Source organism: Tachyglossus aculeatus, unplaced genomic scaffold (assembly GCF_015852505.1).
Source record: "Tachyglossus aculeatus isolate mTacAcu1 unplaced genomic scaffold, mTacAcu1.pri scaffold_1_arrow_ctg1, whole genome shotgun sequence".
Classification (NCBI taxonomy): domain Eukaryota; kingdom Metazoa; phylum Chordata; class Mammalia; order Monotremata; family Tachyglossidae; genus Tachyglossus; species Tachyglossus aculeatus.
In genome coordinates, this window is record NW_024044915.1 from 996170 (window position 1) to 1020244 (window position 24075).

The 24075-nt window shown below is 49.2% G+C and overlaps 1 protein-coding gene across 1 annotated transcript in view; it reads right to left on the bottom strand.

Annotated features, from left to right (window-relative positions):
* Positions 1-294: 294 nt before the first annotated feature.
* Positions 295-24075, bottom strand: part of CCDC57 (coiled-coil domain containing 57) — a 92263-nt gene continuing 68482 nt past the window's right edge. The window contains exon 14 of the mRNA XM_038742904.1: positions 295-821. Within this exon, the coding sequence (XP_038598832.1) occupies positions 610-821 (212 nt within the window). The 3' untranslated portion in view covers positions 295-609. The remainder of the gene's footprint in view (positions 822-24075) is intronic.

Consider the following 24075-nt stretch of genomic DNA (forward strand, 5'->3'; position numbering starts at 1 on the left):
TCAGTACGGTGCTTATCGCTGAACCGTCCTCTCCCAGACGCTCAGTACAGCGCTCTGCGCACAGTAAGCGCCCAAAACATACGATCGACCGAGGGATAATAAACGCCAAAGAGCGATCGTTCGATCGACTCCAGGGCCGGGCCCTTCATCATCATCGTCACCATCAATCGTATTTATTGAGCGCTTACTATGTGCAGCGCACTGTACTAAGCGCTTGGGAAGTACAAATTGGCAACATATAGAGACAGTCCCTACCCAACAGTGGGCTCACAGTCTAAAAGGGGAAGGGCCCTTCCCGCCAGGCCACGGTACGTGGAGTTTTCGGGAGTGGGAGCCGGAGGGTGGAAGGCCGCGGTTTCCCGGTTCAGCGTGCCGGGATTTGGTCCCGGGGAGTCGGTTGGGATCGGCGGACTTTTCCTCTGGGGTTCGGGTCGCCGCTCGGACCCTGCCGTTTCCTCCCCGGACCCGATAAATAGCCGGGAGCTGGCGGGAAGCTAGTTAACTGTAATTAACTCCACGGGCAGCGCCGGTATGGCCGCCCGGCCTCGGATCGCTCGCCTTCCGGCGATCCCATCTGCCGCGACCCCGTCCCCCCGTCCCCCCGGCCGATCAGTCTTTCACGTTGTAGTTACGGATCCTGGGAATCCTCCGGGAGCTCTGGGCCTTTTTGGGACGAGGCTGAGGCGGGGGTCTTGGGGCCTCCGGCCTAGGCCGGACCTCCACCCTCGTGGCTTCGATGGCGAAGGCCGACGGGGACCGGGCCGGGTCCTGCCGCCGTTCCCGGGTACCGCGGCTGATCGTCTGAGGCGGAGGGGTCTCTCCTGCGTAGGAGGGGCGAGAGGAAGAGAGAGGAGGGGGAATTTTATCGGGATTCTTCGGACCAAAAGGACGGCCTCGGCTGCGGAAGCGGGGTTTCTGAAATCGGCGGGGGTGCCGCGAGGAGACGCCTTCCTTCTGCTCCCCGGGCTGGAGGCGGAGAACCTCGGGAATACTCTTCCCGGGGTTCCTCAACGGACACTGGCGCTGCCCAGCGGGAGTTTCTCCGAGAGAACACAGGGGGAAAGTGCCACTTTTCCGCTCCGGCTTCGGAGCCCGGGGGACGGGCGGCCTTGTGGCTGCGTGTTCTCCTCGGGGAGGCTGCGGCCTCTGATTCTCTCTCTCTCAATCGTTCGTTCACTCCGTCGAATTTCTTAAGCGCGTCCCGTGTGCCGGCCGCTGTACGGGAGAATAAACGGTGACATTCCCTGCCCACGGCGGGCTCGCGGTCTAGCGGGGTGGGAGACGGACGTCAACCCGGAGAAATAAAATGGAAGATCTGGACGTAAGCGATGGGGGGCTGGGAGGGAGGGGAAGAGCAAAGGGAGCGACGCAGAAAGGAGCGGGAGATGAGGAAAAGCGGGGCTCGGTCCGGGAAGGCCTCTTGGAGGAGATGGGAGGCTTTGAAGGGACGGGGGGAGAGTCGTCTCTCTCTCCGTCGTGGCTCAGTGGAAAGAGCCCGGGCTTTGGAGTCAGAGGTCATGGGTTCAAATCCCGGCTCCGCCGACTGTCAGCTGTGTCACTTTGGGCGAGTCACTTCTCTTCTCTGTGCCTCAGTTACCTCATCTGGAAAATGGGGATGAAGACTGCGAGCCCCCCGTGGGACAACCCGATCACCCTGTAACCTCCCCGGCGCTTCGAACGGTGCCTTGCACACAGTAAGCGCTTAATAAATGCCATCATCATCATCATCATCAATCGTATTTATTGAGCGCTTACTATGTGCAGAGCACTGTACTAAGCGCTTGGGAAGTACAAATTGGCAACATATAGAGACAGTCCCTACCCAACAGTGGGCTCACAGTCTAAAAGGGGGAGACAGAGAACAAAACCAAACAGACTAACAAAATAAAATAAATAGAATAGATAAGTACAAATAAAATAAATAAATAAATAGAGTAAAAAATATGTACAAACATATATACATATATACAGGTGCTGTGGGGAAGGGAAGGAGGTAAGATGGGGGGATGGAGGGGGGACGAGGGGGAGAGGAAGGAAGGGGCTCAGTCTGGGAAGGCCTCCTGGAGGAGGTGAGCTCTCAGCAGGGCCTTGAAGGGAGGAAGAGAGCTAGCTTGGCGGATGGGCAGAGGGAGGGCATTCCAGGCCCGGGGGATGACGTGGGCCGGGGGTCGATGGCGGGACAGGCGAGAGCGAGCCACCATTATTATTATTATTATTACTATCTCCAGGGCCCCCAGAAATCTTGAGGCCGCCGGGACGATTTCTCCCCCTTTTAGACTGTGAGCCCACTGTTGGGCAGGGACTGTCTCTATGTGATGCCAATTTGTACTTCCCAAGCGCTTAGTACAGTGCTCTGCACATAGTAAGCGCTCAATAAATACGATTGATTGATTGATTGATTGATTGATTGATTTCCTCACCCGAAACCGAAACGGGCCCAGAACTCGGCCCCTCTCGGAGCTCAAAGGGAGACAGGCGGCGGTGGGCCCCGGATGGTTAATGTTTCCCCCGGAGTCCACATCCCCGCTCGGGAGACCCGGGTGGGCCGAGGGCCAGACCCTCCGGTCGGGTGAGACGGTCCGGGACGTGGGCTGAGCGGCCTCCGGGCCAATGAGGGGCCGGGATGTGCCAGAAGTGTCTCCGCTTTTCTATCGCGAAGTTCAAATATTGCACCAAATATTGCACCACCGGTAGCCGGCGGGGCCGGCCCGCGTGGCTTCACGCGGCCGATGTGTGGCCCGGGAAAAGGCCCCGTCCCCCATGAAACGCCAACCTTTCCCCCACCTCTCTCCAGCATCTCGCCTTCTTGGGCCGGTGGGAGTCTTCCTTGGCATTCTGGGAGCTGTGGAGAATTCCAGAATCCCGCAGCATTCAGTCATTCGTATTTAGTGAGCGCTTCCTGTGCGCGGAGCACTGGGCTAAGCGCTTGGGAAGTACAAACCGGCAACAGATAATAATAATAACGATGGTATTTGTTAAGCACTGTTCTAAGTGCTGGGGAGGTTACAATAATAATAATAATAATGACGGCATTTATTAAGCGCTTACTATGTGCAAAGCACTGTTCTAAGTGCTGGGGAGGTTACAATAATAATAATGATGATGACGGCATTTATTAAGTGCTTACTATGGGCAAAGCACCGTTCTAAGCGCTGGGGAGGTTACAATAATAATAATAATAATGACGGCATTTATTAAGCGCTTACTATGTGCAAAGCACTGTTCTAAGTGCTGGGGAGGTTACAATAATAATAATAATGATGACGGCATTTATTAAGTGCTTACTATGGGCAAAGCACCGTTCTAAGCGCTGGGGAGGTTACAATAATAATAATAATGATGACGGCATTTAGTAAGCGCTTACTATGGGCAAAGCACTGTTCTAAGTGCTGGGGAGGTTACAATAATAATAATAATAATGACGGCATTTATTAAGCGCTTACTATGTGCAAAGCACTGTTCTAAGTGCTGGGGAGGTTACAATAATAATAATGATGATGACGGCATTTATTAAGCGCTTACTATGGGCAAAGCACCGTTCTAAGCGCTGGGGAGGTTACAATAATAATAATAATAATGACGGCATTTATTAAGCGCTTACTATGTGCAAAGCACCGTTCTAAGCGCTGGGGAGGTTACAATAATAATAATAATAATGACGGCATTTATTAAGCGCTTACTATGTGCAAAGCACTGTTCTAAGTGCTGGGGAGGTTACAATAATAATAATAATGATGACGGCATTTATTAAGCGCTTACTATGGGCAAAGCACCGTTCTAAGCGCTGGGGAGGTTACAATAATAATAATAATAATGACGGCATTTATTAAGCGCTTACTATGTGCAAAGCACTGTTCTAAGTGCTGGGGAGGTTACAATAATAATAATAATGATGACGGCATTTATTAAGCGCTTACTATGGGCAAAGCACCGTTCTAAGCGCTGGGGAGGTTACAATAATAATAATAATAATGACGGCATTTATTAAGCGCTTACTATGTGCAAAGCACTGTTCTAAGTGCTGGGGAGGTTACAATAATAATAATAATGATGATGGCATTTATTAAGCGCTTACTATGGGCAAAGCACCGTTCTAAGCGCTGGGGAGGTTACAATAATAATAATAATAATGACGGCATTTATTAAGCGCTTACTATGTGCAAAGCACCGTTCTAAGCGCTGGGGAGGTTACAAGGTGATCAGGTTGGCCCACGGGGGGGCTCACGGTTTGAATCCCCATTTTCCAGATGAGGTCACTGAGGCCCAGAGAAGTGAAGTGACTTGCCCAAAGTCACCCGGCTGACAGTTGGCGGAGCCGGAATTCGAACCCACGGCCTCTGACTCCAAAGCCCGGGCTCTTTCCACTGAGCCACACTGCTTCTCTAGATAGAGACGGTCCCTATCCAACTACGGGCTCACAGGCTAGAAGGGGGAGACGGACAGCAAAATGAAACCAATAAAGTCCCCTGCTAGACCGCAAGATCGTCGTGGCCAGGGGATGTGTCTGTTTAGTCTTATATCGTCCTCTCCCAGGCGCTTAGTACAGCGCCCTGCACATGGTCAGCGCTCAATAAATACCATTAATTGAATGAAGGAAGGAATGAATGAAAGGGAGAGTTCTAATCCAGAACCTTGCCTCTTCTCTCTGGAAGGGGAATCTGCCCTTTTCTAAACAAAGGAAACTTCAGTGGGTGGGGCATGGGCGTGGGACCCCCGGGACTTGGGTTCGAATCCCCGCTCGCCCTCCGGCTGGCTGGGTGAGACCTTGGTTAGGTCGTTTCGCTTCAAAACATCCTCATCTCTAAAATGGGGATAAAATAATAATAATAATAACGTTGGTATTTGTTAAGCGCTTACTATGTGCCAAGCACTGTTCTAAGCGCTGGGGTGGTTACAAGGTGATCAGGTTGTCCCACGGGGGGCTCACAGTCTTAATCCCCATTTTACAGATGAGGTAACTGAGGCCCAGAGAAGTTAAGTGACTTGCCCGAAGTCACACAGCTGACAATTGGCAGAGCCTGGATTTGAAACCGTGACCTCTGACTCCAAAGCCCGGGCTCTTTCCACTGAGCCACGCTGCTTCTCCACAATAATAATAATAATAATGTTGGTATTTGTTAGGCGCTTACTATGTGCCAAGCACTGTTCTAAGCACTGGGGAGGTTACAAGGTGATCAGGTTGTCATCATCATCATCATCATCAATCGTATTTATTGAGTGCTTACTGTGTGCAGAGCACCGTACTAAGTGCTTGGGAAGTACAAGTTGGCAACATATAGAGACAGTCCCTACCCAACAGTGGGCTCACAGTCTTCACCCCCATTCTACAGATGAGGGAACTGAGGCCCAGAGGAGTTAAGTGACTTGCCCAAAGTCACACAGCTGACTGGTGGCGGAGCCCGGATTTGAACCCACGACCGCTGACTCCAAAGCCCGGGCTCTTTCCACTGAGCCACGCTGCTTCCCTATGTGCGGTCTGTTTTCCCGCTTCCCCTCGGACCGCGAGCCCTGCGGGGGTCAGGGACTTGTATCTACCCCAGTGCTTAGAGCAGTGCTTGACACACATTAGGTGTTTACAACAGTCTATTCTAGTCTATTTATTTTGTTAATGATGCGCATCTAGCCATAATTATCATCATCAATCGTATTTATTGAGCGCTTACTGTGTGCAGAGCACTGTACTAAGCGCTTGGGAAGTACAAATTGGCAACATATAGAGACAGTCCCTACCCAACAGTGGGCTCACAGTCTAAAAAGTGCAAATAATTCTAAGAACAAATAATTCTATTTGTTCTGACGATTTTGACACCTGTCTCCATGTTTCGTTTTGTCGTCCGTCTCCCCCTTCTAGACGGTGAGCCCGTTGTCGGGTAGGGACCGTCTCCGTCTGTTGCCGACTTGGACTTCCCAAGCGCTCAGCACAGTGCTCTGCACACTGGAAGCGCTCAATAAATACGATCGAATGGATGAGTGAACGAAAAGCGGAACAAACACGCTGAGGAACAGCACGGCCTAGTGCTTAGAGCCCGGGCCTGGGAATCAGAAGGTTGTGGGTTCTAATCCCAGTTCTGCCACTTGCCTGCTGTGCTGCCTTGGGCAAGTCACTTCGCTTCTCTGTGCCTCAGTTAGATCATCTGTAAAATGGGGATGAAGACTGTGAGCCCACCTTTTGGACTGTGAGCCCACTGTTGGGTAGGGACTGTCTCTATATGTTGCCAATTTGTACTTCCCAAGTGCTTAGTACAGTGCTCTGCACATAGTAAGCGCTCAATAAATACGATTGATGATGATGATGATGACTGTGAGCCCCACGTGGGACAACCTGATCACCTTGTATCTACCCCAGCGCTTATGCTGCACAGTAAGCACTTAACATATGTATATATGTATATATGTTTGTACATATTTATTACTCTATTTATTTATTTTACTTGTACATATCCATTCTATTCATTTTATTTTGTTAGTATGTTTGGTTTTGTTCTCTGTCTCCCCCTTTTAGGCTGTGAGCCCACTGTTGGGTGGGGACTGTCTCTAGATGTTGCCAATTTGTACTTCCCAAGCACTTAGTACAGTGCTCTGCACATAGTAAGCGCTCAATAAATACGATTGATGATGATGATGATGATATCTATTCTATTTATTTTATTTTGTTAGTATGTTTGGTTTTGTCTCCCCCTTTTAGACTGTGAGCCCACTGTTGGGTAGGGATTGTCTCTATATGTTGCCAATCTGTACTTGCCAAGCGTTTAGTACAGTGCTCTGCACACAGTAAGCGCTCAATAAATACGATTGATTAACAGATACAATAATAATAATAATCATCATAATAATAATAATCCACAACCTTTCTTAGCGATGGCTCCCAGAGCCTCCCGACCCTTGAAAAGACTTTTTACTGTCTCACCTACATCCTTTCTCCGCAATTTAAGCCAGCTGAGAAAACAGACCGGCTGCTTATAATTGTTGATACAACAACCCTTGGTAGATTGCACCCGAGGATGCTTATTAAGCTCTCCCCTCTTCTCCAGTTGAAATAAACCCAGTTTCGTTTAGCGTTTTTCTCACAGGGCTCATTATCCCGACTGGGAATGAGTTCAACCGGGGCTCTCTTCAAACCGCTCCTTGCGGCGATTGGAGGATCATAAACGGATCCAGTGATTAAGGATGGACTGACGGGATTGAAGCGAGAGGCGGCCGGAATTCCCAGCAGCCGGGGTGGAAAATCCAAGGCCCAGGGGAACGGGGAGTGTTTTTTGGGGGGGAAAGCAGGGGATCCAAACAGCCAGCTTGGCTTGAAGTCGCTTCCGGATTCATTCACTCATTCAAATCGTACTTATTGAGCGCTTACGGTGTGCAGAGCACCGGACTAAGCGCTCGGGAAGGACAAGTCGGCAACATCTGGCAATGGGCTCACGGTCTAGAAAGGGGAGACGGACGGCAAAACGAAACAGGTGGACGGGTGTCAAGTCGCCAGAGCAAATAGAATGAAAGCTAAATGCACATCATTAATAAAATAAATAGAATAGTAAATATGGACGAGTAAAATAGAGTAATAAATCAGTACAAATATATATATATATATACAGGTGCTGTGGGGAGGGGAAGGAGGTAGGGTGGCGGGGAGGGGGAGAGGAAAAAGGGGGCTCAGTCTGGGTACAGTGAGGCAGCGTGGCTTAGTGGAAAGAACACGGGGTTGGAAGTCAGAGGTCATCATCAATCGTATTTATTCATCATCATCATCATCATCATCAATCGTATTTATTGAGCGCTTACTATGTGCAGAGCACTGGACTAAGCGCTTGGGAAGTACAAATTGGCAACATCTAGAGACAGTCCCTACCCAACAGTGGGCTCACAGTCTAAAAGGGGGAGACGGAGAACAAAACCGAACATACTAACAAAATAAAATAAATAGAATAGATATGTACTAATAAATCAATCAATAAATAAATAGAGTAAAAAATATGTACAAACATATATACATATATACAGGTGCTGTGGGGAAGGTAAGGAGGTAAGATGGGGGGGATGGAGAGGGGGGCGAGGGGGAGAGGAAGGAAGGGGCTCAGTCTGGGAAGGCCTCCTGGAGGAGGTGAGCTCTCAGCAGGGCCATTGAGTATTTATTGAGCGCTTACTGTGTGCAGAGCACTGTACTAAGCGCTTGGAAAGTACAAGTTGGCAACATATAGAGACAGTCCCTACCCAACAGTGGGCAGAGGTCATGGGTTCTAACCTCGGCTCCGCCACTTCTCAGCTGTGGGACTTTGGACCAGTCACAACTTCTCTGTGCCTCGGTCATCTCATCTGGAAAATGGGGATGAAGACTGTGAGCCCCCCGTGGGACGACCCGATAATCTTGTATCCACCCCAGCGCTTAGAACAGTGCTTGGCCCATAGTAAGCGCTTAACAAATACCATCATTATTATTATTATTATTATTATTATCACAGTGCTTTGCACACTGAAAGCGCTCAATAAATATGATTGAATAATAATAATAATGATGATGATGGCATTTATTAAGCACTTACTATGTGCAAAGCACTGTTCTCAGCGCTGCGGAGGATACAAGGTGATCGGGTCGTCCCACGTGGGGCTCACAGTCTTCACCCCCATTTTACAGATGAGGGAACTGAGGCCCAGAGAAGTGAAGTGACTTGCCCAAAGTCACACAGCCGGCAACTGGCGGAGCCGGGATTTGAACCCACGACCTCTGACTCCAAAGCCCGGGCTCTTTCCACTGAGCCACACTGCTTCATGCTGCTGAATGAAGAGAGTGGTCCCCCGCTTGCTGTCCTCCTCCCCCATCCTCCTTTTTTTTTAAAAAAAGATGGTATTTGTTAAGCTTCTACTATGTGCTAAGCGCTGCAATAGAAACAAGTTATTGGGGTCCGACACAGTCCACGTCCCACCTGGGGCTCACAGTCGTAATCCCCGTTTTCCAGAACTGAGGCCCAGAGAAGTGAAGTGACTTATTAGTGATAATAATAATAATAACTGTGGTATTTGTTAAGCGCTTACTGTGTGCCAGGCACTGTACTAAGCGCCGGGTGGGTGGGGATGCAAACAAATCGGGTTGGACGCGGTCCCCGTCCCACGTGGGGCTCACAGTCTAAATCCCCATTTTACAGATGAGGTAACTGAGGAACAGAGAGGCGAAGCGACTCACCCAAGGTCGTCCAGCAGGCAAGCGGCGGAGCCGGGATTTGAACCCAGGCCCTTCGCACTTCCGGGCCCGGGTTCTAGCCACTCGGCCTCGACCTCGCCGTGGGAGCGAGCGTCTTCCCCGCGGAGAACTAGCGTGAGGACGGCGGTACTTACTGAGTGCTTCCTAGAATAATAACAGTGAGAATAATGATTGCGGAATTTTTTCAGGGCTTACCATGTGCCCAGGACTGTACTGAGTGCTGGGATGGATACGAGTTAATCACGTGGGATACGGTCCCCGTCCCACACGGGGCTCCAAGTCGAAGCGGAAGGGGGAACAGGGATTGAATCCCCATCTTACACATTCACTCATTCATTCAATCGTATTTACTGAGCGCTTACTGTATGCAGGGCACTGTACTAAGCGCTTGGAAAGGACAATTCAGTGACAATCCCTGCACAGATAATGCCCGAAGTGATTTTTTTTTAGACTGTGAGATTTTTTTTAGACTGTGAGCCCACTGTTGGGTAGGGACTGTCTCTATATGTTGCCAACTTGGACTTCCCAAGAGCTTAGTACAGTGCTCTGCACACAGTAAGCGCTCAATAAATACGATTGATTGATTTGCTGAAGGCAAAATGATCTCTCCATCCTTATCATCACCCATGCCCGTTTTCCTGGCCTGTTGTTCGGAAGATTTAAGTCTCCCCTCGAACGCCCTCATCCCCCTCCGGATATGGACCCGGCTTGGGTTTGGCGGAGAAGCCCGCGGGCCTGGGAGTTGGAAGGTCCTGGGTTCTAATCCCGGCTCCGACACGTGTCTGCTGTGGCACCTTTAGGAAGTCACTTCGATTCTCTGGGCCTCAGTTCCCTCATCTGGAAAATGGGGATTAAGACTGCAAGCCCCACGGGGGACGGGGACCGTGTCCGACCCGATTAACGCGGATCCACCCCAGAGCTCAGAACGTAGTAAGCACTTAACGAGTCCCATAATTGCTATTATTACTCATTTATTTATTTTACTTGTACATATCTATCCTATTTATTTTATTTTGTTAGTGTTTGGTTTGGTCAGTCTCTCCCTTTTAGACTGTGAGCCCGCTGTTGGGTAGGGACCGTCTCTATAGGTTGCCAACTTGGACTCCCCAAGCGCTCAGTACAGTGCTGTGCACACAGTAAGCGCTCAATAAATACGACTGATTGATTGATTGATTGATTATCATTTTTATTACGACGTCGAGGGAGCCCTCTGATAAAGGGTGTTCCGTTTCGAGGCAGGTGGAAATGTTGATTTACCATCATCATCATCATCATCATCATCAATCGTATTTATTGAGCGCTTACTATCATCATCATCATCATCATCATCATCAATCGTATTTATTGAGCGCTTACTATGTGCAGAGCACTGTACTAAGCGCTTGGGAAGTCCAAATTGGCAACATCTAGAGACAGTCCCTACCCAACAGTGGGCTCACAGTCTAAAAGGGGGAGACAGAGAACAAAACCAAACATACTAACAAAATAAAATAAATAGAATAGATATGTACAAGCAAAATAAATAAATGAATAAATAGAGTAATAAATATGTACAAACATATATACATATATACAGGTACTACCAAATATTACCAAATACTTCAAGGCCTCGGCTCAAAGATGACTTATTTTTCCTTCCTTTTCCTTCTCACCGGAGCAGATAACTATTTCGCTCTTGTGGATGCTCATAGCTAAAATTAGGCGCGGGAGAAAACCGCCCCTTCTCCACCCACCTTTCAATCAATCAATCAATCAATCATATTTATTGAGCGCTTACTATGTGCAGAGCACTGTACTAAGCGCTTGGGAAGTACAAATTGGCAACATATAGAGACAGTCCCTACCCAACATTGGGCTCACAGTCTAAAAACCTTTTCTTGTACTTAGTAGCAGCGGCATTTTTCTGAGCCACTTCAGGGTGTTCTCCACTATATTAAGCGCTTGGACCTGTATATATGTATATATGTTTATACATATTTATTACTCTATTTATTTATTTTACTTGTACATATCTATTCTATTTATTTTATTTTGTTAGTGTGTTTTGTTTTGTTCTCTGTCTCCCCATTTTAGACTGTGAGCCCACTGTTGGGTAGGGACTGTCTCTAGATGTTGCCAATTTGTACTTCCCAAGCGCTTAGTACAGTGCTCTGCACATAGTAAGCGCTCAATAAATACGATCGATTGATTGATTGATTGATTGGACAAGGATGACAGAGACAAAACACGTTCCCTGCTAGTTATTATTATTGTTATTACTACTGCCGCTAATAAGAACGATAAATAATGAGAAATTATTTTTAGACTGTGAGCCCACTGTTCGGTAGGGACCGTCTCCATATGTTGCCAACTTGTACTTCCCAAGCGCTTAGTACGGTGCTCTGCACACAGTAAGCGCTCAATAAATACAATTGATTGACTGATTGGTAAATCTTGGTAGGAACAGAGTAAGCGTCTTTCTCTCGGGATACTCCGCAAAACCGAAACGCGGCTCAGAGGAAAGAGCCCGGGCTTGGGGAGTCGGAGGTCGCGGGTTCTAATCCCGGCTCCGCCGCTCGTCAGCTGGGTGACTTTGGGCAAGTCACGTCGCTTCTCTGGGCCTCGGTTCCCTCATCTGGAAAATGGGGATTAAGACTGTGAGCCCCTTGTGGGACAACCTGACTACCTTGGATCCCTCTAGCGCTTGGCACATAGTAAGCGCTTAACAAATGCCATCATTATTATTATTATGATTATAAAACGGGCTTGGATGTGTTTGCTTGCCAGTCAATTAGTCCATCGGTGGTATTATTTAAGCGCTTACTGTATGCAGGAGAAGTAACCTGACCTAATGGATAGACAGCGGGTCTGGGAGCTAGAAGGACGTGGGTTCTAATCCTGACACATAGTAAGCGCATAAAAAATACCATTAAAAAAAAGGAGTGGGGTCGGGGGGACGCATTTGTGTGGCAATCAATCAATCAATCGTATTTATTGAGCGCTTACTGTGTGCAGAGCACTGTACTAAGCACTTGGGAAGTCCAAGTTGGCAACATATAGAGACGGTCCCTACCCAACAGTGGGCTAGAGCCAGAGGGTGTCCAGAGGGGTTTCTCACGCTCTTTCTTCCTCCCTGTGTGCCTGTTTATTGTAATACTGGACTCCCCCAAGCACGTAGTACACCACGCTACACATAGTAAGCGCTCAATAAATACGCCTGACTGAATGAATCTTAATTTCCTTCATACAGTTGAGGTAACGGAGGCCCTGAGAAGTGAGGTGACTTGTCCAAGGTCACAGAGCAGACGAGAGGGTGCCAATCCCCGGCGCGGTCTTCCCCTCCCAGTTGGAGCCACGATTTTGGGATTTCACTCTGGGCCTGGGCAGAGCCTTTAGCGGGGGGGGGACTGGTTTTGTTGGCCTGTGGGCTAGTGGGTTAAGCGCTCAGTACAGTGCTCTGCACACAGTAAGCGCTCAATAAATACGACTGATTGATTGTGGGGGCCAGTTTGCCACCTCTGAGGCTGACAACAGGTGTGGCCGGCATCCGTCCATCAGGCCTAGAGTCCTGAAGGGAACCCCCCGTGTGTTTTGTATATATGTATATATGTTTGTACAGATTTATTACTCTACTTATTTTACTTGTACATATCTATTCTATTTATTTTATTTTGTTAGTATGTTTGGTTTTGTTCTCTGTCTCCCCCTTTTAGACTGTGAGCCCACTGTTGGGTAGGGACTGTCTCTGTGTGTTGCCAATTTGTACTTCCCAAGCGCTTAGTACAGTGCTCTGCACATAGTAAGCGCTCAATAAATACGATTGATTGATTGATTGATTGATTGGCCCGCGGAATTAGAGAGGGAATCTGCGAATTCGTCCAGCCCGGTGGACGGAGAAGTCGGCAGCATCTCGGCTAGCGCGGCTCTTTCCTGAATATTTCTCTTTGTGTTTGGTTTCTTCCTTTCTGTGCCCTGTTCACATTCCCTCTCTCTCTCTCTCTCTCACTGAGGAGGGGAGGGAAGAGGCGGGAAAGGCCATTCCAGCTTGGAAAGAGGCCAGGAGACAAGGAGTGGAGAGTAGCAGGGGAAGGAGGGGAGGAAGAAGGGGAGTTGGAGTCAGCCCTGGCACGGAACAGTGATGCCTAATGGATACAGCACAGGCCTAAGAGTCACACAGACCTGTTTTTTTTTTTTTATGGCATTTATTAAGCGCTTACTATGTGCAGAGCACTGCTCTAAGCGCTGGGGAATTTACAAGGTGATCCGGTTGTCCCACGTGGGGCTCACAGTCTTCGTCCCCGTTTTACAGATGAGGTCACTGAGGCCCAGAGAAGTGAAGTGATTTGCCCAAAGTCACACAGTTGACAAGTGGCGGAGCCGGGATTTGAACCCGTGACCTCTGACTCCAAAGCCCGGGCTTTTTCCACTGAGCCACGCTGGTTCTAATCCCGGCTCCACCACTGGTCTGCTATAATAATAATAATGAGGGCAATTCAGCGCTTAGAACAGTGCTTCGGCGCTTAGAACAGTGCTTCAGCGCTTAGAACGGTGCTTTGCACATAGTAAGCACTTAACAAATGCCCTAATCATTATTATTATTATTATTATTTATTAATCAATCAATCAATCACTTGGGGGGGATGGGGGGACGCATTTGTGTGGCAATCAATCAATCAATCAATCGTATTTATTGAGCGCTTACTGTGTGCAGAGCACTGGACTAAGCGCTTGGGAAGTCCAAGTTGGCAACATATAGAGACAGTCCCTACCCAACAGTGGGCTCACAGTCTAAAAATAATCATTATTATTATTATTATTATTTATTAATCAATCAATCAATCACTTGGGGGGGATGGGGGGACGCATTTGTGTGGCAATCAATCAATCAATCAATCAATCGTATTTATTGAGCGCTTACTGTGTGCAGAGCACTGGACTAAGTGCTTGGGAAGTCCAAGTTGGCAACATATAGAGACAGTCCCTACCCAACAGTGGGCTCACAGTCTAAAAATAATCATTATTATTATTATTATTATTTATTAATCAATCAATCAATCACTTGGGGGGGATGGGGGACGCATTTGTGTGGCAATCAATCAATCAATCAATCAATCGTATTTATTGAGCGCTTACTGTGTGCAGAGCACTGGACTAAGCGCTTGGGAAGTCCAAGTCGGCAACATCTAGAGACAGTCCCTACCCAACAGTGGGCTCACAGTCTAGAAGGGGGAGACGGGGAACAAAACAGAACATATTCACAAAATAAAATAAATAGAATAGATATGTACAAGTAAAATAGAGTAATAAATATGTACAAACATATATACAATGATTGATTGATTGATTGATTGATTGATTGAGGATTAAGACTGCGAGCCCTGTGTGGGACGGGGACTGTGTCCAACCTGATTATCTTGTATCTATCGCAGTGCTCAGTACAGCGCTTGGCGCATTATAAGCGCTTAACAAATACCACAAAAAAAGTCAGCTTGGGCAAGAGTTTACGGCAGCCCATGGCTCCCGGCATAAACACAACAGCTACCACAGCAGCAGCGTGGCTCAGTGGAAAGAGCCCGGGCTTTGGAGTCAGAGGTCACGGGTTCCAATCCCGGCTCCGCCAACTGTCAGCTGGGTGACTCTGGGCAAGTCGCTTCACTTCTCTGGGCCTCAGTGACCTCATCTGGAAAATGGGGATTCAAACTGTGAGCCCCCCGTGGGACAACCTGGTCACCTGGTCACCTCTCCAGCGCTTAGGACGGTGCTTTGCACATAGTAAGCGCTTAATAAATGCCATTATTATTATTATTATTATTATTGTAACCTCCCCAGCACTTAGAACAGTGCTTTGCACATAGTAAGCGCTTAATAAATGCCATTATTACTATTACTGTGAGCCTGGGACACGCCGTCCTTTGCTTTCGAAAAGTGGTATTTGTTAAGCACTTACTCCGTTTCAAGCACTCTTCTAAGGGCTAGGGTTAGATAAAAGCTAATCGGGTCAGACACAGTTCCGGTCCCACGTAGGCCTCACTAAGTGCCCCGTCCCTACTTTACAGCTGAGGAAACTGAGGCAGAGAGCAGCGAAATGACTTGCCCAAGGTCACCCGGCAGGCACGGAGGAGAGGTGAGATTGGAACCCAGGTCCTTCAACTCCCAGGTCCGGCCTCTTTCTGCGCCGCTTGAGAGCGGCTCGAGGGGATGAAACAATTCCATCCTCCATCTGGAAGCGATTCCGAAAGGCCGTGGATTTGTTAAGCGCCTACTCTGTGCCGAGCACTGTACTAAAAAAAAAATGATGGCATTTGTTAGGCGCTCACGATGTGCAAAGCACTGTTCTAAGCGCTGTGGGGGGATACAAGATGATCAGGTTGTCCCACGGGGGGCTCACAGTCTTCATCCTCATTTTACAGACTCATTCTGTAAAGAGAAGCAGCATGGCTCAGTGGAAAGAGTGCGGGCTTGGGAGTCCGAGGTCATGGGTTCGAATCCCCCCCTCCCCCATGTGTCTGCTGTGTGACCTTGGGCAAGTCACTTCACTTCTCTGTGCCTCAGTTCCCTCATCTGTAAAATGGGGATGAAGACTGTGAGCCCCACATGGGACAACCTCATCTCCTTATGTTCCCCCCAGCGCTTAGAACAGTGCTCTGCACATAGTAAGCGCTTAACAAATACCAACATTATTATTATTCATTCACTCAATTGTATTTATTGAGCGCTTACTGCATGCCGAGCACTGTACTAAGCGCTTGGGAAGTCCAAGTCGGCAACATCTGGAGACGGCTCCTACCCAACAGCAGGCTCCCAGTCTAGAAGGGGGGCACAGATGACAAAACAGAACATATTAATGAAATAAAAGGAATAGAATAGAATAGGAAACTGAGTCCAGAGAAGTGAAATGACTTACCCAGGGTCACCCAGCGGACAAGTGGCGGAGTCGGGATGAGAGCCGGTCCTCTGACTTTCGGGCCTGGGCTCTTTCCACTAGACCGCACTCCAAACGGTCCATCCCCCCGCCTCCAGCCAAGTGAAGCAGTGTGGCCCACTGGGTAGAGTCCATGCCCAGGAGTCGGAAAGATCTGGGTTCTAATCCAGCCTGAGCCCCCTCCTTCCTCTCCCCCTCCTCCCCGCCTTACCTCCTTCCCCACAGCACCTGTTCATTCATTCATTCAACGCGTATTTATTGAGCGCTTACTGTGTGCAGAGCGCTGTACTGAGCGCTTGGGAAGTCCAAGTTGGCAACGTCTAGAGACGGTCCCTACCCAACAGCTGGCTCACAGTCTAGAAGATATATACATATATACATATATATATGTATATATATATATACAGTCTAGAAGATATATACATATATACATATGTATATGTAGATAGATAGATAGATAGATAGATAGATAGATAGATAGATAGATAGATAAGTTTTGTGGAGCGGGGAGAAGGGGGAAGAGCAAAGTCAGCGCTCAGTCCAGTGCCTGGCACATAGTAGGCGCTTGAGAAATGTCACAGTTATTATCATTATTACGCCACTGGAGCCGGAGTAGACACGAAAATCTTTTGTTGCCAACCCAGCCTGTGACATCGGCAGGAATGTGCCCGGCAGTGAGAACCATCAATCAATCAATCAATCAATCAATCAATTGTATTTATTGAGTGCTTACTGTGTGCAGAGCACTGTACTAAGCGCTTGGGAAGTCCAAGTCGGCAACATCTAGAGACAGTCCCTACCCAACAGTGGGCTCAGCAGGTAAGAATCCGGGTCTTCGGATTCCCAGGCCCGGACGCTTTCCAGTAGGCCGCACTTCTCCCCGATTTGCCCGAATTCCCACCCCAAGGCTCCTGTTGGAAAACGGAACGATTTCCTCATTTAAAGTCCCGGCCGCGGGCAGGGCGGACGGACGGGGAAGGGAACCGACAGGGAGGAGAGGAACGGGGACACCCAGGAGCGGCGGATTATTCCCGCCGTCGCTTCGAGTGTTTGCTTTGGTTTTTCCAAACTGAACTCGGTCCAATCCCCCTTCCCGCCGTTGCTTCGAGTGTTTGCTTCGGTTTTTCCAAACTGAACTCGGTCCAATCCCCCTTCCCGCCGGGAGGCTGGCATTCTTTCGGCAGAACGACTTCACGGGAGGGAGCCGACGTGGATTTATTTGACCACGTCCTCAGGAAGTTTGAGGGGGTGGGTGGGAAACCGGGAAGCCCTGTTCTGCTCTCTAAACCTCGAGTGTTTGACACAAACGGGCGTTTGAGTGGTTTGGGCGGCGAGTTTTGAGCATCAGCACGACGATCTAGTATTTATTTTATTTTGTTAATATGTTTTGTTTTGTTCTCTGTCTCCCCCTTCTAGACTGTGAGCCCACTGTTGGGTAGAGACCGTCTCTATATGTTGCCAACTTGGACTTCCCAAGCGCTTAGTACAGTGCTCTGATTGATTGATTGATTGATTGATTGGGCAGTTATTTTCTGTTTTAAATTTTTCTTTTATTATGGTTTTTGTTAAGCGCTGACTACGTTCCAGGCACTGCACTAAGCGCTGGGGTAGAAACAAGTTAGTCGGGTCGGACGCGGTCCCCATCCAACGTGGGGCTCCCAGGGAGAAGCAGGGTGGCTCAGAGGAAAGAGCCCGGGCTTTGGAGTCAGTGGTCACGGGTTCAAATCCCGGCTCCGCCGATTGTCAGCTGGGTGACTTTGGGCGAGTCGCTTCTCTGCGCCTTGGTTACCTCATCTGGAAAGTGGGGATTTACTGTGAGCCCCCAGTGGGACAACCCAATCACCTTGTAACCTCCCCAGCGCTTAGAATAGCGCTTTGCATATATTAAGCGCTTAGTAAATGCCATCATCATTATTATTATTATTATTAATCCCCATTTTCTTCAGGAGGGCACCAAGGCCCAGAGAGGTGAAGTGATTTGTCCCGAGTCACACAGCCGACACGTGGCGGAGCCGGGATTAGAACCCGGGTCCTTCTGACTGTGAGCCCTTTTAGACTGTGAGCCCACTGTTGGGTAGGGACTGTCTCTATATGTTGCCAATTTGTACTTCCCAAGCGCTTAGTACAGTGCTCTGCACATAGTAAGTGCTCAATAAATACGATTGATGCTGATGATGACCCCCAGGCCTGTGCTCTACCCAGTGGGCCACACTGCTTTTTACCAGAAACAGGGTGGATTACTAATAATAACGGCATTTATTAAGCGCTTACTATGTGCAAAGCACTGTTCTACTGGAGACTGGATGACGACCCACTGAAACAGGGGTCAGATCGACTCAATAAATACGGCCGAATGAATGAATTTACGTCCATGTCCGCGATTGCCTTATTTCTATTTGCGTCGGTCTCCCCCTCTAGACTGCAAGCTTGTTGTGGGCAGGAAACGTGTCCGTTTTACTGTTCTATTGGACTCTCCCAAGCGCTTAGTCCAGTGCCCTGCACCCGATGAGTGCTCAATAATAATAATAATGAGGATGATGGCATTGATTAAGCGCTTACTATGTGCAAAGCACTGTTCTAAGCTAAATACAATCGGCTGGCTGAGAAGAAGCGTGGCCCAATATTCATTCATTCATTCAACCGTACTTATTGGGCGCTTACTGCGCGCAGAGCACCGGACTAAGCGCTTGGGAAGGACAAATCGGCAACAATAGTTGGCAGAAGCCATCGGGGTCGGCCGTTGCCCCGTCCGTCTTCTGCTTCGGGAACGCCAACCGTCCCTCCGGCAATTAAAGTAATCGCGGCGGCCTTCAATCGCTCCGATATGTTTTGGCGGTGGCCGAGTTTGCGTTGGAGCTCATTCTGGGCCTTAGGAAATGTTGACAATCAGATCGGTGACGCTTAGTTTTAAGCAGTTTGCCATTTTTGGGATTTAAATCCCTAGTTCTGTCAACACAGCTCGTTGCAGGATGGTATCTGTTAGAACATCTTGTCTCATCCCTGGCGCTCTGAATCGGCTCTCACGGGCCCGGGAGTCGGAAGGTCACGGGTTCGCATCCCGCCTCCGCCGCAGGTCTGCTGGGAGACCTGGGGCCAGTCGCTTCACTTCTCCGGGCCTCGGTTCCCTCATCTGGAAAATGGGGATTAAAGTCTGTGGGCCCCACGTGGGACAACCTGATGACCTTGTATCTAACCAAGAGCTCGGCACATAGTAAGCGCTTAACAAATATCATCATGATTATTATTATTATTGAGCCCTCTCCTTCCTCCCCCCCGCCTTACCTCCTTCCCTTCCCCACAGCACCTGTATATATATATATATGTTTGTACATATTTATTACTCTATTTATTTATTCATTTTACTTGTACATATCTATTCTATTTATTTTATTTTGTTAATACGTTTGGTTTTGTTCTCTGTCTCCCCCTTCTAGACTGTGAGCCCACTGTTGGGTAGGGACCGTCTCTATATAATCATGATGATGGCATTTGTTAAGCGCTTACTATGTGCAAAGCACTGTTCTAAGCGCTGGGGGGGATACAGTGTGATCAAGTTGTCCCACGTGGGGCTCACAGTCTTAATCCCCATTTTTACAGATGAGGGAACTGAGGCTCAGAGAAGTTAAGTGACTTGCCCAAGGTCACACAGCAGACTTGTGGTGGAGCCGGGATTCGAACCCATGACCTCTGACTCCAAAGCCTGTGCTCTTTCCACTGAGCCACGCCGCTTCTCTATATGTTGCCAACTTGGACTTCCCAAGCGCTTAGTACAGTGCTCTGCACACAGTAAGCGCTCAATAAATACAATTGATTGATTGATTGATTAGAAGCCAGGTCCTTCCGATCCCTGGGGCTGCGCTCTAACCATTAGGCCCCACTGCTTCTCGAGAGAAGCGGCGTGGCTCAGTGGAAAGAGCCCGGGCTTTGGAGTCGGAGGTCATGGGTTCAAATCCCGGCTCCGCCAACTGTCAGCTGGGTGACTTGGGGCGAGTCACTTCACTTCTCTGTGCCTCAGTTCCCTCTTCTGTAAAATGGGGATTAAAACTATGAGCCCCCCCCGGGGGACAACCTGATCACCCTGTCACCTCCCCAGCGCTTAGAACAGTGCTTTGCACATAGTAAGCATTTAATAAATACCATTATTATTATTATTTTATTATTTCTGGGGTGGCATGAGATTGTAAGCACGAAGGAGTTTGAGCTCCCATGAATCACCTAATCCATCGACGATCTACGCACTTGGACCTGTGACCTCTGGGCATTTGATCTTTACCCCACGGCACCTTACAATTTTCCAATAAAATGACGCATGTTATAAATTATTCCTTTACGTTTAGACTGTGAGCCCACTGTTGGGTAGGGACTGTCTCTAGATGTTGCCAACTTGTACTTCCCAAGCGCTTAGTACAGTGCTCTGCACACAGTAAGCGCTCAATAAATACGATTGATTGATTGATTGATTTACGTTAATGCCTGTCTCTCCTTGGAGACCGCAGGCCCCTTGTCTGGACCACGTCGACCGACTCTGCGCGCTGTCGGCTCTCAATAAATATCACCGATGCTGATTTATTGAGCGCGCAGAGCACTGTACTAAGCGCACGGGTGAGTACACTAGAAGAGTTGCTGGATGTGGAGAATTACCAAAACGCCAGGGATTTCCAATCTTAATGTCTTCCTTCCTCCTTAGGCTGTGAGCCCTATGTGGGGAGAAGCAGCAGCGTGGCTCAGCGGAAAGAGCCCGGGCTTTGGAGTCAGAGGTCATGGGTTCAAATCCCGGCACCGCCACTTGTCAGCTGTGTGACTTTGGGCGAGTCACTTCACTTCTCTGGGCCTCAGTTACCTCATCTGTAAAATGGGGATTACGACTGTGAGCCCCCCGTGGGACAACCTGATTACTCTGTGACCTCCCCAGCGCTTAGAACAGTGCTTTGCACATAGTAAGCGCTTAATAAATGCCATGATTATTATTATTATTATTATTATTTGGAGTCAGAGGTCCCGGCTCCGCCACTTAGCTGTGTGACTTGGGGCAAGTCACTTCACTTCTCTGGGCCTCAGTTCCCTCATCTGGAAAATGGGGATGATGGCTGTGAGCCCCCTGTGGGACAACCTGATCAACTTGTAACCTCCCCAGTGCTTAGAACAGTGCTTGGCACATAGTAAGCGCTTAATAAATGCCATGATTATTATTATTATCATTATTTTCTTGCTTCCCTCTTGCTTCTCGCGGGCAAAATCCAAGCCAACTAACCACTTCTCCTGCCTCTTCGGCCCCCCTCGAGTGCTCCTGGTTGCTCCTTGTCGCTGGACTTCCAAGTGGCTCGGCGGAGCTGGGCCCAAATGCTTCCGGGAATGTTGGCTTCACCGCCCTTCCGGAAAAGTGCGGCGGGAAGGGCCGTGACTGAGGAAGGGAGCCGAGAGGGAGATGGGGAAATTGATCCCCCCCCCCGTCGGCTTCTCCTTGACTTCTCCTCTCCAACCCTGCTAAAGGCGGGGATCCCGGGGCCCGGATCCCCTTCGGTGAGGAACTCCTCCGAAGGAACCGCTTAGCCACCGCTCTGGGCGAGGATAACTGGGGTATCATCATCATCATCATCATCATCATCATCAATCGTATTTATTGAGCGCTTACTACGTGCAGAGCACTGTACTAAGCACTTGGGAAGTACAAATTGGCAACATATAGAGACAGTCCCTACCCAACAGTGGGCTCACAGTCTAAAAGGGGGAGACAGAGAACGAAACCAAACATACTAACAAAATAAAATAAATAGAATAGATATGTACAAGTAAAATAAATAGAGTAATAAATATGCACAACGAATATGGGTATTCGTTAAGCGCCTTCCGCATGCCGAGAGCGGGTGTTTAGAGCCAAGATAATCCGGTTGGACGCGATCCCTGTCCCGCCCGGGGGCCTACGGGGGAGGGAGGATGGCGATTCCCTACCCATTTTACGGACGAGGAAATAAATGGGGGCCCGGAGAAGCGAAGCGATTCCCCCCCGGGCCGGGACTAGAGAAGCAGCGTGGCCCAGTGGGAAGGGAAGGCGAGGCGGAGGGCCTGGGTTCTAATCAGGCAGAAACTCCTCACCCTGGGCTTCAAGGCTGTCCATCACCTCGCCCCCTCCTACCTCACTTCCCTTCTCCCCTTCTACTGCCCAGCCCACACCCTCCGCTCCTCCACCGCTAATCTCCTCACCGTACCTCGTTCTCGCCCGTCCCGCCATCGACCCCCGGCCCACGTCCTCCCCCGGGCCTGGAATGCCCCCAATCCCTCTGCCCCTCCGCCAAGCTGGCTCTCTTCCTCCCTTCAAGGCCCTGCTGAGAGCTCACCTCCTCCAGGAGGCCTTCCCCGACTGAGCCCCTTCCTTCCTCTCCCCCTCATCCCCCTCTCCATCCCCCCGTCTTACCTCCTTCCCTTCCCCACAGCACCTGTATATATGTATATATGGTTGCACATATTTATTACTCTATTTATTTATTTTACTTGTACATTTCTATCCTATTTATTTTATTTTGTTGGTAGGTTTGGTTTTGTTCTCTGTCTCCCCCTTTTAGACCGTGAGCCCACTGTTGGGTAGGGACTGTCTCTATGTGTTGCCAATTTGTACTTCCCAAGCGCTTAGTACAGTGCTCTGCACATAGTAAGCGCTCAATAAATACGATTGATTGATTGATTGATTAATCCCGCTCCGCCTCTTGTCCGCCGGGTGACCCCGGGCGAGTGGCTTCGCTTCTCCGGGCCTCGGCGACCTCGCCCGTAAGCCCGCGGTAGGCGCTTAGCAAAGACCATTTGAAAATGGCCCCGGAAATCCCGGGGCCACGGTTTTCCCACCAGGCCGCCCCGCTTCCTGGTGGGTCAGTTCCGCCCGCTTTGAACCCGGGAGTCATCTTTGATCTTCGTTCCCTTTGAGGCCTCGTCTAACCTATTGCCAATCTCTTCTGCTTCTTACTCAACAGCGGCTCCGGATCAGCTGAGGAGCAGCCCGCTGCAGCTGGGCCTGGGGGTCGGAAGGTCGTGGGTTCTAATTTCGGCCCCGCCACTCGTCTGCCGGGTGACCTTGGGCAAGTCGTGTCACTTCTCTGGACCTCAGTTACCCCATCTGTAAACAAAGAGCGTGAGCCCCACATGGGACGGGGACTGCGTCCAACCTCATTACCTTGTACTGACCCCAGAGCTCAGATCTGGGCTTGGCACAAAGTGCTCGACAAGTGCCATAATTATTATTATTAGCATTATTATTAAGCTTCAGTGTCATGGGGCAGGGATTTAGTTGGGGGCATATGGGATCTTTAGAGAAGCAGCGTGGCTCAGTGGAAAAAGCCCGCGCTTGGGAGCCAGAGGTCATGGGTTCTAATCCCGGCTCCGCCACATGTTTGCTGAGTGACCTCGGGCAAGCCACTTAACTTCTCTGAACCTCAGTTACCTCATCTGGAAAATGGGGATTAAGACTGTGGGCCCCACGTGGGACAACCTGATCACCTTGTATCCCCCCCAGCGCTTAGAACAGTGCTTTGCACATAGTAAGCGCTTAATAAATGCCATCATTATTATTATTATTATCTTTCGAGAAGCAGCGTGGCTCAGTGGAAAGAGCCCGGGCTTTGGAGTCAGAGGTCATGGGTTCAAATCCCGGCTCCGCCAATTGTCAGCTGGGTGACTTTGAGCAAGTCACTTCACTTCTCTGTGCCTCAATTACCTCATCTGTAAAATGGGGATCAAGCCTGTGAGCCCCCAGTGGGACAACCTGATCACCTTATAACCTCCCCTGTTCTTAGAACAGTGCTTTGCACATAATAATAATAATCATAATCAATCAATCGTATTTATTGAGCGCTTACTGTGTACAGATCACTATACTAAGCGCTTGGGAAGTACAAGTCGGCAACACATAGAGACAGTCCCTACCCAACAGCGGGCTCACAGTCTAGAATAATGGCATTTATTAAGCGCTTACTATGTGCAAAGCACTGTTCTAGTA